Source organism: Sapajus apella, unplaced genomic scaffold, assembly GCF_009761245.1.
Source record: "Sapajus apella isolate SASKATOON/1434 unplaced genomic scaffold, GSC_monkey_1.0 scaffold1, whole genome shotgun sequence".
In the NCBI taxonomy this organism is placed as follows: Eukaryota; Metazoa; Chordata; class Mammalia; order Primates; family Cebidae; genus Sapajus; species Sapajus apella.
The window spans coordinates 21,278,417-21,295,146 of record NW_022436941.1 but is presented as its reverse complement, the minus strand read 5'-3'; the positions used below and the strand labels follow the sequence as shown (position 1 = coordinate 21,295,146).

At 36.4% G+C, this 16,730-nt stretch overlaps 1 protein-coding gene across 9 annotated transcripts in view; it reads left to right on the top strand.

Moving 5' to 3' along the window:
* Positions 1-9,311, top strand: part of DMXL1 (Dmx like 1) — a 172,803-nt gene extending 163,492 nt beyond the window's left edge. For 4 of the 9 annotated variants that reach the window (XM_032272420.1, XM_032272232.1, XM_032272139.1 and 1 more), the window contains 4 exons: positions 160-251; positions 1,592-1,644; positions 4,845-5,062; positions 6,967-9,311. In XM_032272420.1, coding sequence (XP_032128311.1) covers positions 160-251; positions 1,592-1,644; positions 4,845-5,062; positions 6,967-7,191 — 588 coding nt within the window. In that variant the 3' untranslated portion in view covers positions 7,192-9,311. The remainder of the gene's footprint in view (positions 1-159; positions 252-1,591; positions 1,645-4,844; positions 5,063-6,966) is intronic. The other 5 variants (XM_032272378.1, XM_032272252.1, XM_032272295.1 and 2 more) reach the window with 3 other exon arrangements.
* Positions 9,312-16,730: the final 7,419 nt, after the last annotated feature.

Genomic DNA, 16,730 nt, shown 5'->3' with positions numbered 1-16,730 from the left:
TGTATTACTTTTACAATTTTTCTAAAGTTCAAGGGAAAAAGATGATACAACGGGTTTAAGAAAGCCATAAACTACATGATGACTTTTTGAAGAATACTTTTACCTGGTTATGACATTTTTAGTGAGAGCAGTAACATGTGTTGTTTCTAACCATTCCAGACTTGGCAGTGTCATAACAAAACAGCCAATGATTTTGTCTTCGTTAGTTCCTCCTCTCTGATAGCTACAGCTGGTCTTTCAACTGACAATAGGTAAGAGATGAAAGCTAAAATTGAAGTATGAGAAAGTATAGCTGAACTTTTTTTTATTGTTTCTGCCCTTGTGTTTCAAGAATTTTTATATAATTATGGCTTTAGATACAGTATTTTTATTCTAAAAACTATTATTTGTTGTCCATGTTATTCCAGCTTCACCCCCAAAAGCTCCAGTTGTGACAAAGTGTCATCTCCTGCCCCAATGTCTGTCTGCCTCTTTTGATTTCTGTCATACAACTGAGTTCTGAGATCAAGGCCCACTGAGTTTGCTTGCTTTTATATTTATCTGTAAGGCCTCACTTTGCACTAGAAACAGGATTGTAAGACTATGGATTCTTCAGCTTATCTTCCGTAGATATTTCTCATATATGTTGGTCTCTCCACACAGTAGAAATAAGTTATCTTTGTGCTCAAGAAAATTCAGCATCTCTGCTATTAATGTATGTCAGTCCAACTGTTAGAGAATCAGTGAATACAAAAAGAAGTTTTCATATTCAGCCTTCATGTAGTATTATTTGTAAATGCATGTTAATCTAAAATTATTCAATCTTTTAAGCTATAATAGTAGTTTTAAATTTTCTGTCAAAATTGTGGGCTGGGTGCAATGGCTCACACTTGTAATCCCAGCACTTTGGGAGGACGAGGCGGGTGGATCATGAGGCCAAGAGATCGAGACCATCCTGGTCAACATGGTGAAACCCCGTCTCTACTAAAAATACAAAAAATCAGCTGGGCATGGTGGCGCGTGCCTGTAATCCCAGCTACTCAGGAGGCTGAGGCAGGAGAATTGCCTGAACCCAGGAGGTGGAGGTTGTGGTGAGCCGAGATCGTGTCATTGCACTCCAGCCTGGGTAACGAGCGAAACTCCGTCTCAAAAAAAAACAACATTGTGGCCAGAGCATGGTGGCTCATGCCTGTAATCCCAGTGCCTTGGCAGACTGGTGCAGGAAGATCACTTCAGCCAGAGAGTTTGAGACCGGCCTCGGCAACATAGGGAGACCTCATCTCTACAAGAAATTTTAAAAATTAGCCAGACATGGTGGTACATATCTGTAGTCCAGCTACTTGGGACACTGAAGTGCAGGGATTGCTTGAGCATGGGAGGTCGAGGCTGCAGTCAGCCAAGATTGCACCACTGCATTCTTTTTTTTATGTAAAAAATAATTTTATATAAATTTGTTGGTTACTTGTATTTGGTGCTTTTATGAATTTAAGAACCTTCTGTGATAGCAAGGTTTAAAGGTCACATAGCTATATATGAGATTTTTTTATTCTGTTGTTAACTTTTTGTGTGACTCAGAAGGAATCCTTTATCTTTTTTTTTTTTTTTTTTCCAGAAACATATGTTTGTGGGATACTCTTGTAGCACCTACCAATAGTTTAGTCCATGGTAAGTTTCCAAAGCATTTTATAAATTTTGAAAGTCTGGAAATTCATAAGCTAAACATTATTTATAAATAGATTTGTTACTAATGACACATATATTTTTTAGCCCACGAAATTTATTTTGCCCATGGTGGCAGGATTTGAAAGCAAAAAGATGCAATATATGTAATTAAACTTCTCTATACCTTAGTAAGGGCCAGTGGGACATAGATAACACAAAAATCTTCTGTCTTTGAATCTGATAGCCACAGGTCATCATTGTAAACACAAAGTAAACTCAATATTATATCCCCTCTCACCACTCCTATTCAGCATTCTGCTGGAAATCCTAGCTAATGCAATAACACAGTAATATTAGGAAATAAAAGATATATAAATTGAAGGGAAGAAATAAAACTGTCTTTATTCACAGATGACATAATTTTCTGTGAAGTATCCCAAAGAATCTACAAAAGAAACTCACAAGTATAGCAAGGTCCCATGATACAAGGTCAATATACTGTTGATTCTTGAACAACATAGGGGTTGAGATGCTGACCCCTGTGCAGATGAAAATTATCATATAATTTTTTATTCCCTCCAAAATTTAACTACTAATAGCCTAGTGTTTACTGGCTACTTTATTAACAATATAGTCAATTGGCCAGGCGCAGTGGTTCATGCCTCTAATGCCAGCACTTTGGGAGGCCAAGGTAGGCAGATCACCTGAGGTTGGGAGTTCAAGACCAGTCTGACGAACATGGAGAAACCCCGTCTCTACTAAAAAAAAAAAAATACACAAAAATTAGCCAGGCGTGGTTGTGTATGCCTGTAATCCCAGCTACTCAGGAAGCTGAGGCAGGAGAGTCGCTTGAACCTGGGAGGTGGAGGTTGTGGTGAGTCGAAATTGTGCCATGGTTCTCCAGGCTGGGCAACGAGCAAAACTCCATCTCAAAAAAAAAAAAAAATAGTAATAATAATATAGTCAATTAACACATATTTTGTATATGTATTATATAGGAAGCTAGAGAAAAGAATATTAAAATCATAAGGAAGAGTACATACCTGTAGTGTACTATATTTATTGATGCTGTAAAGTTTATGTCATCTGTCTACAAGGTGAATTATCTGTCTGAAATGGCAGGCAACTACAGCTGCAGACATCTATTTGTAGTGCACATCAGGCAATTCAACTTTTTTCTTGTAATGTCTTGACTTTTCTCTGCTTTTGGGGAGTACTTCCAGCATCACTAGCAGCAAGTTGATAGTTCCCATGGTGTTATTCAAGGTTTACACTGTTGCACTAAATACAATGCAAAATTGACAAGAACCACAGGAGATCACTTTTCACTGCAATATACAGTTTACTGGAGAGAGGACCTGCTTACATAGAGATGATTAGCATCACACAGCATTTTAAGTGTATACTCACAACACTTCAGCTTACCACAATAGCAACAGGAGGTGGCTGTTAAATTTTAACAGTAGTTCAGTATGAATTGTAATTAATTTTATGCACTTATGATTTTATACTGTGTCTTTATTTTTGTTTACATTTCTCAACTGTCAATGCCACCACTTACAATCTGTATTTGTGTGCATATATTTCAATAAACCTAACTTTTTATAATAGGTTAGTGTATATTTCAATGGTAGTAAATAATAGACTAGTATCTCTATATATTTTATGCATTCATGACATTTTCTTAATTTTTGGGGGTATTTCTTGGCTATGTGGGTTGTTGGCAAGTTTTTTCAAATTATCTCAAATCTTTAAAAAATTTTCCAATATATTTATTGAATAAACCACATCTAAGTGGACCCACGCATTTCAAACCAGTTTGTTGAAGGGTCAGCTATACTAAATTCCGTTGCTTTTTTTGCATCAACAATTGCAATTTGAAATTTAGAGAATATTACCATTTACAATAGCACCCAAAATAATGAAATACTGAGGCATAAATCTAACAGAATACATACAGGGTCTGTATTCAGAAAACTATAAAAATGATAAAAGAAACCAAAGAAGATCTAAATGAGAGATACTCCACATTCACAGATTAGCAGACTCAATAGTCTTAAGATGTCAGTTTGTCTTGATTTTATAGATTCAACACAATCCTAATCAAAATCCCAGCACGCTACTTTGTAGATACCAACAAACTAATTCTGAAGCTTATATGGGAAGGCAAAGGAATAGCCAACCAAATACTGGAGAAAAACAGACTTGAAGGACTCACACTATACTACCTGACTTCAAGACTTATAATCAAGACATTGTGGTATTAGTTTAAGAATAGACACATAGATCATGGAACAGAATAGAGAGCCCAGCAATAGACTCACATATATAGCAGACTTTAATATGTCACAGAGACAATTCAGTGGAGAAAGGATAGTCTTTTCATCAAATAATGCTAGAAAAATTGAATGTCATCTTTTAAAAACTTGAACCCAGATACGGACCTCATCTTTCATAAAAATTAACTCAAAATGGACCACAAACTTACATGTAATATGCAAAATGATAAAACTTCTGGGAGGAGCTAATTGGATAGAAGTCAGAATTACTACTAATTCTGTCATCTGTGTCACTTCTGGGTTAATTTCAATTGATGGATTTGTCTTCTCCTTATGGGTTACATTTTCCTGCTTTATTACATTCCTGTTAATTTATTATTAGATGCCAAGCATTGTGAATTTTATCTCATTAAGTGCCGATTATTTTTGTATTCTGTAAATGTTCTTGAGCTTTGCTCTGGGACAAGTCTAAGTTACTTGGAAACAGTTAAATCTGGGGGGGGGGGGGGGGGCTGGTTAAACAGGACCAAATCACCATTTGGTCTAGGGCTGATTTTTCCTCCACTACTGAGGCAAACCCTTCTGACCACTCCACCAAGCATCTTGTGAATTATGAATTTTTCCACTATGGCTGGTATGGAACCAGTTCATCCAGTGTTCCCCTCCTGGTGCCATGGCAGTAAGTTAAGGCAGTTTTTTGACTCACCCAGTTTGTTTCCCATCTCTCAGAGATCATTCTTTATTGCCTCATATCTGTGTCTGCAATCATTATTCTTTATATTTTATTTGATTTTTTTTTTAACTGTTTCAGGCAGGAGAGCAAATCTGGTCTATTATTTCATCTTAGCCAAAAGCCAGAAGTCCATTTCTTTTATTGTTAAGTGATTTTTTGTTTTGTTTTGTTTTGTTTTAATTTGCTTTCAGCTTTTACCTGCCATGACAGTGGAGCCACAGTTTTAGCATATGCTCCAAAACATCAGCTACTAATATCAGGTGGCAGAAAAGGTTTTACATGTGCATTTGACCTTCATCAACGACAGCTGAGGCAGCATTTCCAGAGCCATGATTCTCCTGTTAAAGCCATTGCTATTGATCCAACTGAAGAGTACTTTGTTACAGGATCTGCGGAAGGCAATATAAAGGTAAACACAGTTGATGCCACAACATCTACAAAATGAAAAGAAATCTTCAGAAACCTTAGCTCTTCAATCATATCAATGACATCAGTCTATTTAAATAATAGTTATATTAACTTCTTTTTGTCAGCAATGCTAATTGCTGTTTAATCTTTCAATGAATGGAATAATATTTAATGTGAAAATGTTCTATTTTTCAGTTGTTTTAAAATGTGCTTAATTACTTCATACTAAAACCCAAAATTTTCTATGGATATAAACATAATTCAGATATTAGAATTTGTCTTGACTCCATGTTCAGAGTTACATAATTTACTGAATTTAATTTTCAGGGGCTGAGAAATGTATTGATATTTTCTTCTATCCCACATTGCTCCCCATTTTTTCATATATATTATTATCCAATTATCGGTGCCCAATTCAGGAATTCTGGATAAACCTTGCCTTTAGCAGTCCTTCATTTTCAGAGTACATTGTGTTGAAAACTTAGAGAAGTTGTTTAAAATGTTAAGCAGCTTATTACATATGCAAATTGCTGGGTCTCATCCCCAAAATACTCATTTGGTAAGTCAGTCTGAGGGATGTGCATTTTAATAACACATACCTAGTAATTTTGATAGAGGGTCCTTTGGCCCTGTTTGGTAATTGGTGAATCAGTTTAGACTAATCCCCATGTTATTTTAATGGTCAGCAACCCTAGACTTGAGGGGTTTAGTTTCATCGAATTTATTAATTTAAGCACTTATTTAGTACAATCAAATGGATTTTTTTTTTTTTTTTTTAAAGATACGGGAATTCGCCATGTTGGCCAGGCTGGTCTCAGAACTCCTGACCTCAGGTGATCCACCTGCCTCAGCCTCCCAAAGTGCTAGGATTACAGGCATGAGCTACTGTGCCAAGCCAATCAGATGGATTTTTTAGGACCAGCAAATTGTTCTTATAATTTTCATCCAGGAAAAGACTAGAATTATGAAATTTTAAGACTTTTTCTTAAAATCAAATATATATACAAACAGAATTATTTTCCTTCAGTTTGAAACTAGTTTCTTATTTGAACTGACTCTAGCTTAGAATAAGCCATAGTTACATTGGGTCTTTAGTTTTTAACTTTGATTCTGTAGTTTATTGTTTAATCAAGGTTAAAAAAAAGACTTGAAAATATACAATGTATCTGGAAGCCCTAATTTAACTAATTCATATGCAGGATAGTATGAATTAATGAATTTCTTAGAGTAAATAAACATTTTTTTAAAATGATCTCCAATAAAATCAGGTAATAAGTTGGTTTCTCTAAACCTAAAATATAGATATCCTAAAAGCATTTAAGTTGTTCACATAAGTGAAGATGCTTATAATTTGCTTTACAAACAGATACATTTATTTTGATAAGGGCTGGAAATACAAAATCTTAGTAAATTAAGTATCCTGAAGTTGTAATAATTGACTTTATCTTACAGTTAAAATATAGCTTTGCCTGGTCAGAGGGCCTCTAGGTGTCAAGTACTTCTCTCTTTCTAGACGTTTAGATCTCCTGGTGAGCGTTCAATAATATAGAGAAGAGATTACCTTACTGTATAATACAGCAAAAGCTCTGCTGAGAGATAGAAAACCTTGATTTTAATCCCTATAGTATTAAAAGTTTCTGTAGCATTGTACACTTAACCTCCTTGTTACCTATGTTTTCTCTCTTACTCTCTGACTGGGTGGATTTTTAAGTATTTTGTGTTAAAGCAATTGGTAAATTACAATGCCCTATACAGAATCAAGGTGTTATGATCCTAGGCCTACACAAATTTTTCTCTATGTTTTGGAAATTCCTTACTGCATAGGAATGCAGGCCTAAAATTTTCATTTGGTTTCTTAAGGTCATTATCAACCCTAATTTTCCCTTTGTTCTTACTGTCTTTCAGATTTGGAATCTCTCTACCTTTGGTCTTCTCCATACTTTTGTCAGTGAACATGCTCGGCAGTCTATTTTTAGGAATATTGGAACTGGAGTGATGCAAATTGAGACAGGGCCTGCAAATCACATTTTCTCCTGTGGAGCTGATGGAACAATGAAAATGAGAATACTGCCAGATCAGTTTAGCCCCTTAAATGAAGTGTTGAAAAATGATGTGAAATTTATGCTATAACATTTTTACAGTAAGATGTATAATTTATTACCTACACGGAAGTGGCCAACAGATGTAATATACGGTGATCACTCTCTATGCCACAAATTAGCTAATGCTTTTTTGTTTTTATATTTATTTTACGGAGCTTTGCCCTTGATGCACTGATGCCTTAAAAATTAACAAGTTCATTCAGAAGTAGATTACATTGCCTAAAGTAGAATGTGTAAGTAATGCTGTAATAATACATATTATAGTATATTATAATCAGTATGTCATAGTGTTGAAGGTGTTTTGTTTTCTTACTGATACTCTTCCACAGGTATCTCTGCATGAATTTCTTCCACAGTAAAAATACCTTTTTTTGTAAAGGCAGTTACACGTAATACTCATCACTTAATTCACCACACTCTCACTTCCTTTATCAGCCTTATACATCTCAAACTCTTAATTAATGATAGATTGACATTTGAGTAAGAATGAAAAAAATAATGAACATCTTCATTAAAATTGTCATTAAGACGTCAGTCATAAATGAGCCAGATGGCTCATTATGTAAGGTTTTCTTCAGTTTCCCCTCTGAAGCCCATGTTATATGTATGTGTATGTGCGTGTGCGTGTGCGTGTGTGTGTGCGTGTGTGTCTTACACATCTTATTTGAACTTAGTTGTATATATTAGCGAAAACTGGTTTTTCATGTGTTTTTGTGCCATAACAACTGCCACCAGAATAACTTTTTTTTTGCAACTGTGCTTTTCATTTTTAAAAAGTTTTTGAATTCCCATCCTAATTTTCAAATAAGTTTCAAGAAGACTTTCAGGATTATTATTTTAAAGATTAGATTCAGTCAAATAAGTCTTAGCTGGCAGTAAAGTTTCTGTGGTGGCATATATAAGACAAAGTATGTGAATTTGTCAACAACTTTTGGAGCATCAAACAAATATTTTACTTAAATTTTATTTTATCTTATTAATTTGTAGGTGCTTTTAATCTCAGAATTCTGAAAACCCTATAGCAGTGTTTTCAGAAACAAATGTGAAAACAGTCAAATTAAGTAGGTAGTGTTTAGAAATGTAAAATACTCTCCAGATCTACCATTAATAGAAAATAAACTAAACCTTTTATTTTTGCCAAAAATATTATTTTATTATAAAATATGACCAAAATATTTAAAATGCACAATGCTTTTAACTTATATGTGCTAACCCTGTTTCTGTCTGTTTTGTGCTGTACCTTTTCTGATTCAGAATTGTAGAAAACTTGATAAATACTTGATTTTAACCAATGAGACTACAGGCAGATGGGACTAAGTGTTTATGGGACAATTATATACTATTTAACTTAAATATATTTTGTTTAATAGGAAATATAAAATAAGAGCATTTTGTGTAATAAAATATGGGCAACTATTATCTTGGAAATTAAAGAGTCAAAGCAAAGAAATGAAGGGCTGGTAAAATGAATTTTGTAATATCCTCAGGATACTTTTATCTTAAAAGTATGTTGTTAATGATTTTGTAAATTGTATTTCAACAATTTTAAATGTGTTGAGCAAGTTGCAGTGAAAACACTGTCATTATGTAGAGAGTTTATATGCACATAATAACCTGTACCTACTAATTGTGCAATAACCATATGTAACTATTTTGCCATGGAGAAATCTGTGACAGCATTGCAAACAATAGTATTGTTTGATGTAGTTAACTTTAAGTTATTTTTCAGTAATTTCCTCACAAAGATTCAAATAGCTTTAAACACTTTCAATGAGATAAAGTATTTACTATTATGCTTATTAGAACAAAAGATATTAAGGATGAAACATATTTTAAATGAGGATTTATATGGATAATCATACATTATGTAAGCCCATATGTATGTACATCCAGAGTCATAATATTTTAAATAAACAATCATGCAGAAGCTTTTTTGGGGGTTATACTATTGTTTTAATATCTCTGCCAATTTAGCTGACTTAAAATATGTGACATTCTAAAATGAAGAATTTCTATATTTGTATTTGGTTAATGTAAGGAGGATGGAATAACTTTCCCAAATACCCTGTTCTTTTCTACAGTTTCTTTTTTTAATTTGCTAGGTAAGCATTATTCCACGAAGGTGGGAATAAAAGTTGTTGAAATGTTCAAGTATAAAATGATGTGCATATATGTAAAATTTCATCCACATTAATGGAGTGGATACATCAAAATACGTTCTTTAATTGCATGTTTTCTAAGAATGTGGCTTTGTGATCATATAAGAATTCACAACATTAACAAATCTTATTTTCTGAAACCTAGGATTTTCCTTAACTAAAACCATGCAACAGTCATCTCCATCCTCCTTTCTTGCTCTTTGCCTTTGCCCTCCCTTCTTAAAAAAAAAAAAAAAATTCTTTAAAAAAAATTTTTTTTACATTGGTCTCAACAGTGGGAATACAATACAAAGACATATTCAAAGACAAGCCTATACAACCTTAGGGTGGAAGTGAACTTTTTAACAAGATTGGAAATGCAGACATATTTTACTTAATAAAAAACGTAAATGTCATATGGCAGGGATCACAGTCAAAGTTAAAACAACAAGTAGACTAGAAGAATATTTGTATAGTAATAGAAAACCTGTCAGTGTCCCTGTATACAAAGAGAAGTTTAAATTATTGGAGAAGTGATCATACTGTGAATAAGCAATTCACAGAACAAGACATTGAAAAAGTCCACAAATATGAAGTGTGTTCATCTTCATTGTAAGGGTTAATGGAATGTTTCTTAAAAAACATTACTGTAGTACTAGTTTTTATCAGATTAGTGTAAGGTTAAATAGTGACAACATCCATTTTGGCAAGGATGCAAGGAATTCGGCACACTCAAACATTGCTGGCAGAACTCAAGTGCTAGAAAGTTATCTGGGTATAAGTAAAATCAAACACACATACCTTTGAGTGAACAACCTGAAAAATTATAAAAACAAAAGCATCCATGCCCAAAAATGTACATGGGGCCGGTCGCAGTGCTCACCCCTGTAATCCCATCACTTTGGGAGGCAGAGATGGCTGGATCATGAGGTCAGGAGTTCAAGACCAGCCTGGCCAACATGGTGAAACCCCATCTCTTTAAAAAAAAAAAAAATGTACATGGATGTTTATTGAAACATATTCTAGAGGCCAGGTGTGGTGGCTCACAGCTCTAATCCCAGCACTTTAGGAGGCTGAGGTAAGCAGATCACTTGACGTCAGGAGTTTGTGGCCAGCCTGGCCAACATGGTGAAACCCATCTCTACTGAAATATAAAAATTAGTGGGGTATAGGGTTATGTGCCTGTAGTCCCAGCTACTCAGGAGGATGAGGCAGGAGAATTGCTTTAACCCAGGAGCTGGAGGTTGCGGTGAGCCGAGATTGCACCACTGCACCCTAGCCTGGGTGACAGAGCAAGACTCTGTCTGTCTCAAACTAAAAAAAAACTGGAAATCTAAATGTTAATCAGTAAGTAAATAGTTGAATAAATTGTGGTACAAAGATGTAATATTATAGAATATTCTCTCACCACTAAAAAGAATGTTAGATTGTGTATTGGCCTGAGAAGAGGTTGGTGAGGAAAAAAAATTACAAAGTAAAAGCTATACCTATATTGTTTAGATTTTTTTAAACATATATGTATGAACTAAGAAATGTGTGTGGAAAAAAAACACAAAATTTTAACATTGGGAAAGGTAAGAAGGGAGTAATGTGTTTCCAAGCTTCTTTAAACCTCACTCAGTAAAGTAATACCAAAGATAGTTTTGTTGAATGTGTGTACGTGGGAAAAATAGCTTTATTTAAAATCAAATGGTACTTCATGACTTTGGGAGCTGCTTTTTTGAGTAAAGTGATCCTGTGTCAGGAGTACTCCTCTTTGAATTGTTGAGATATTTTTGGTGAATGTATTTAAGCTGAATGTTAAAATGTTACCCTTTGGAGCAGGAGTACCCAATCCATGGGCCACACTGTAATTCCAGCACTTTAGGAGACTGTGGCAAGCGGTGAGTGTCGGGCAAAGCTTCATCTGCAATTACAGCTGCTCCCCATTGTTTGCATTACCACCTGAGCTCTGCCTCCTGTCAGATCAGTGGAGGCATTAGATTCTCATAGGAGTGGGAACCCTGTTGTGAACTGCTCATTTAAGGGATCTAGGTTGTGCACTCATTATGAGAGTGATGCCTGATGATCTGTCACTGTCTCCCATAACCCCAAGATGGGACCATCAACTTGTAGGAAAACAAGCTCAAGACTCTCACTGATTTTATGTTATGCTGAGTTGTATAATTATTTCATTATCACAATTTAATAAAAACTGCACAATAAATGCGCGTGAATCATCCCCAAATCATCCACCCTCCCCACTCCCCCCCCCCCCGGTCCATGGAATAACTGTTTTCCCGTGAAACCAGTCCCTGGTGCCAAAAAGATTGGGGATTCCTGCTTTGAAGTACCTGGAAAAAGTTGATCATAGATTATTTGAAAGTGCCTATTAGTATTTAAGAAATGTATATAGATTTTAGTACAGTTATTTTCAAAGCTGAATCTGTTTGAGCTTTTCAAGATTTTTTTCCTTTCCACTTGGCTGTCTCTACATGTATATGGAGCTTCACTATTAGCTCCATATACGTGTACCATATACATGTATATGCTAATATTCACTATTAGCTCCATATATGTATATGGAGCTAAGAGTGAAGAGCGTCACATTGTTTCATAGGGGTTCTTGGAACAAGAACACTTTTAAGTTCTCCCACTGCAGATATAGATGAGTAATAAAAACAATTGCTGTGACAACACATTTCACTCCACAGTGGAAAAACAAATGCTTTATTCATGGACAATCAATTATCTGTTCAATGTACAGGTATGACCTATATAACAGAACTCAGCCAGTATGATGTATCAGCCCTGGACATAATGTTAAATAAGTTTTAAAAATCCTTTGGAATCTACTCCCTAGCATCATTTCTGAAATTGCAGCATCCTTACTTTTTGAAGTCATACCATTTTTTTTAGTTAATTCTGTACATGAGCAATGATAATTCCTTAAAATAGTATCTGGTTGCCTGTATTTGGGTAAAATACTTGTAAAAACCAAAACTGAAAAAACCCAGAAGACAACCTAGGCAATACCATCCTGGATATAAGAATGGGCAAAGATTTTATGACAAGGACACCAAAAGCAATTGCAACAAAAGCAAATATTAACAACAGGGATCTAATTAAACTTAAGAGCTTTTGCAGAGCAAAAGAAACTATCAACAGAGCAAACAGACAACCTACAGAATGGGAGAAAATATTTGCAAACTATGCATCTCACAAAGTTCTAATATCCAGTATCTATAAGGAACTTCAACAGGTTTACAAGAGAAAGACAAACAACCCATTAAAAAGCAAACAAAGGATATGAACAGACACTGCAAAAGAAGACACACATGAAGCCAACAAGCATATGAGAAAAGCTCAATATCACTGATCATTTGGAAAATGCAAATCAAAGCCACAATGAGATACCATCATATTTTTTACTTTGTTAAAAAGTCAAAAAGCATGCTGGCATTGTTACAGAGAAAAGAAACACTTATACATTGTTGGTAAAAGTTAAATTAGTTCAACCATTGTGGAAAGAAGGCAGTATGGTGATTCCTCAAAGAGCTGAAAACAGAGCCACCATTTGACCAAGCAGTCCTATCACAGGTATATACCAGAGATACATAAATCATTCTACCATAAAGACACATGCACACATATACACAGAATGTGAATTGTTCACACAGCAGCATTATTCACAATAATAAAGACATGGAACCAAGCTAAATGCCCATCAGTGACAGACTGGATAAAGAAAATGTGGTATACATATGCCATAGAACATCATGCAGTCATAAGAAAGAATGAGCTTGGCCGGGTGTGGTGGCTCATGCCTGTAATCCCAGCACTTTGGAAGACTGAGGCAGGCAGATTACGAGGTCAGGAGATCGAGACCATCCTGGCTAACACAGTAAAAACCTATCTCTATTAAAAGTACAAAAAAATTAGCCAGGTGTGGTGGCGTGTGCCTGTAGTCTCAGCTAGTCAGGAGATTGAGGCAGGAGAATTGCTTGAACCCGGGAGGCAGAAGTTGCAGTGAGCTGAGATCATGCCAGAGTGAGACTTCTCAAAAAAAAAAAAAAAAAAAAAAAAGAGAGAGAAAGAGAATGAGATGATGGTGTCTTTTGCGGGAACATGAATGGAGAAGGCTGTTATCCTTAGCAAACTAATGCAGGAACAGAAAATCAAATACTCCATGTTCTCACCTATAAGTGGTAACTAAATGATAAGAAAGATGGACACAAAGAGGGGAACAATGGTCACTAGGCACACTTGAGGATGGAGGGTGGAAAAAAGGAGAGGAGCAGAAAAAATAACTATTGGGTCCTGGGCTTAGTACCTGGGTGATGAAATAATCTGTACAACAAACCCCTGTGACACAAGTTTGCCTATATAACCAACCTGCACAGGTACCCCTGAACATAAAATAAAAGTTAAAAAGGAAATGTTTTGAGACAGAATCTCGCTCTGTCACCCAGGCTGGAGTTCGGCGACGTGATCTCAGCTCACTGCAACCTCTGGCTCCCGGGTTCAAGCTTTCCTTCTGCCTCAGTCTCCTGGGTAGCTGGGACTACAGGCACACGCCACAACATCTTGTTAATTTTGGTATTTTTAGCAGAGATGGGTTTTTACCATATGGGCCAGTCTGGTTTCGAATTCCTGACCTTGTGATCCCCCGCCTCGGCCTTCCAAAGTGCTGGGATTACAGGCATGAGCCACCACGTCTGGCCAAGAGTTCCTTTTTTAAGGAGTTAAAAATATTTTTTAAAAGAAAATTATAAAAGGAATTTCGTCAGTCTAAAGGCCAAAAGGAATACCTGATGGAAACTTTGACCTACATTAAAAATTAAGAGTCCCACCAGCTACTCAGGAGGCTGAGGCAGAATTGCTTGAACCCGGGAGGCAGAGGTTGCAGTGAGCGGAGATTGGTCACTGCACTCCATCCTGGGCAACAGAGTGAGACTCATGAGCCTCAAAAAAAAAAAAAAAAAAATTAAGAGTCCCAAATATACTAAATAAGTGAATATATATTTTAAAAACTTTTATTCTGTTTTAATTTTTTCAAAAGATGGCTGGGTGCAGTGGCTCACGCCTGTAATCCCAGCACTTTGGGAGGCCAAGGCAGGCAGAGCACCCTAGGTCAGGAGTTCGAGACCAGCCTGACCAACATGGTGAAAACCCATCTCTATCAAAAATTAGCTGGGCATGGTGGTATGTGCCTGTAGTTCCAGCTACTTGGGAGGCTGAGGCAAGCGAATCACTGGAACCCAGGAGGCAGAGGCTGCAGTGAGCTGAGATTGCGCCACTGCAGACCAGCCTGGGTGACAGAGCGAGACTCTGTCTAAAAAAAAAAATTATATATATACATATATATAATTGTTTAAAGCAAAAAATAACTATTTTTACAGTTATATGCATTTGTAGAAGTAAACCGTATGACAATCACAGTACACAGGGTGTTATTTTTAATATCCTTTACAAAGATGATTGAATTGTTATGGCTTGAATTGTGTCCCCAGCAAAATTCATATATTGAATCCCTAAGCCCCACTGTGACTGTATTTGGAGATAGGCCTTTAAAGAGGTAATTAAGGTTAAATGAGATCATAAAAGTGGTACCCTAATTCCATATAACTGATGTCCCTATAAGAACAGAGAGTAAAGAGAGAGAGAGAGGGATGTGATATGTGCATGTACAAACCAAAGACCACGTGAAGATACAGCAAGAGGGTGGTCATCTGCAAGCCAAGAAGAGAGGCCTATAGAGAAACCAGATGTCCTACCTTGATCTTGGACTTCCAGCCTGCAGGACTGTGAGAAAATGAATTTCTCTTGTTTAAAACACCTGGTCTGTTGTAGCGATCATGTAGTTTTCCAGTTGTACCAGAACAAACCCAAAGCACTTTCAATGGTCAGATTCACAACAATTTGATCATCAAATGTAATGTTAATTAAATGTTAAACTTTGTATGCTGGGTAACCAACTACTCTCTAATTTAGCATTGCAAAATAGCAATCATTTGATAATGTAATGTTCAATGGCTTTGTGAGTCAGGAATTCAGAGGACTCAGCTGGGTAATTCTGCTGCTTAACGTGGCATCAAGTGGGGTTGCCCAGTAATATTTAGCTGGCAGCATAGTCTGGAGCGCCAAAGACAGGTTTACTAACACACCTTAGAGGGCATGAACAGAAGTCTGGGCTCAGGCGGGCTCTCTTTCTCCATGTAGTTTCAGGGCCTTTCCATATTGTCTCTTCAACAGGGTCCAGACTGCTTGCATGATGGCTTAGGGCTCCAAGAATAAATGTCCCAAGAGATAGTTGAAGGTAACAGTCTCTTAAGGTTGAACCTAGAAACTTGCACAGTGTTATTTCTGTCATATTTTGCTGGTAAAAAATTCACAGAGCCGATCCAGATTTAAGAGAGGGGGCCATACCCTCCAGCTCTGATGGGGAAAACTGTAAACTAGTGTCCACTCAAAATGTGCCACTGTCCGCCCTCTGTCCATAAATTATTTATGTTTCTCTCACATATAAAAGAAACTCCCTCCATATAAAACTCTAGTAGTTTCATCCTACTGTGTGAAGCCTCAGGATCCCCATTATTGAAATCAGGTCCAAGTATCTATTAGGCTTTTTTTTTTTTTTTTTTTTTTTTTGTGACAGAGTCTCATTGCTCAGGCTGGAGTGCAGTGTCACAGTCTTGGCTCACTGCAACCTCCACCTCCCAGATTCAAGTGATTCTCCTACCTACCTCAGCCTTCTGAATAGCTGGAATTACAGGTGCCTGCCACCATGCCTGGCTAATTTTTGTATTTTAGTAGAGATGGGGTTTCACCACTTTGGACAGGCTGGTGTCGAACTCCTGACCTCAAGTAATTCACCCACCTGGGCCTCCCAAAGTGCTGGGATTACTGGCTGTGCCTGACCTCTATTAGGCTTCTTAAATGAGGTTTAAAAGTATTATACCTCTCATTCTAAAGACGTGTGAACTAAAGAGACAAATTGCCTCCTACACACTAAGCATACAGTGGTGAAACAAAGATAGAATAGCTGGCTCCCATTCAAAAAAGAGGAAACATGAGAATTACATAGCAGTCCCTAGTCCATAGAGATTCTAAAATTTAGATAGGCATGTGTCTCCAGTTCCTTGAATAACCCTTTTCCCTGGGAGTTACTCTTTACAGATCTTGGCTCTTCCCTCTAAGCTTCCCATTCACCCCACGCCCACTCCCAGTCATTCTTTCTTTTCCATAAAAGTGGACCACGTTTTCAACTGATTTGTCTTCTCAGCCTGATTTCTGGCCATAGAAGTTTCAAGGTTCAAAGGCTTCTTTAAATTTTATACAATTCCCATCTTTTACAGTTCAGTCTAGTAAAATTCTTTTAAAAAGTTTCTGGATTTCTTATATTTTGAATTATAAACCACTCTACTAGACAAAAGCCACATTCATATTT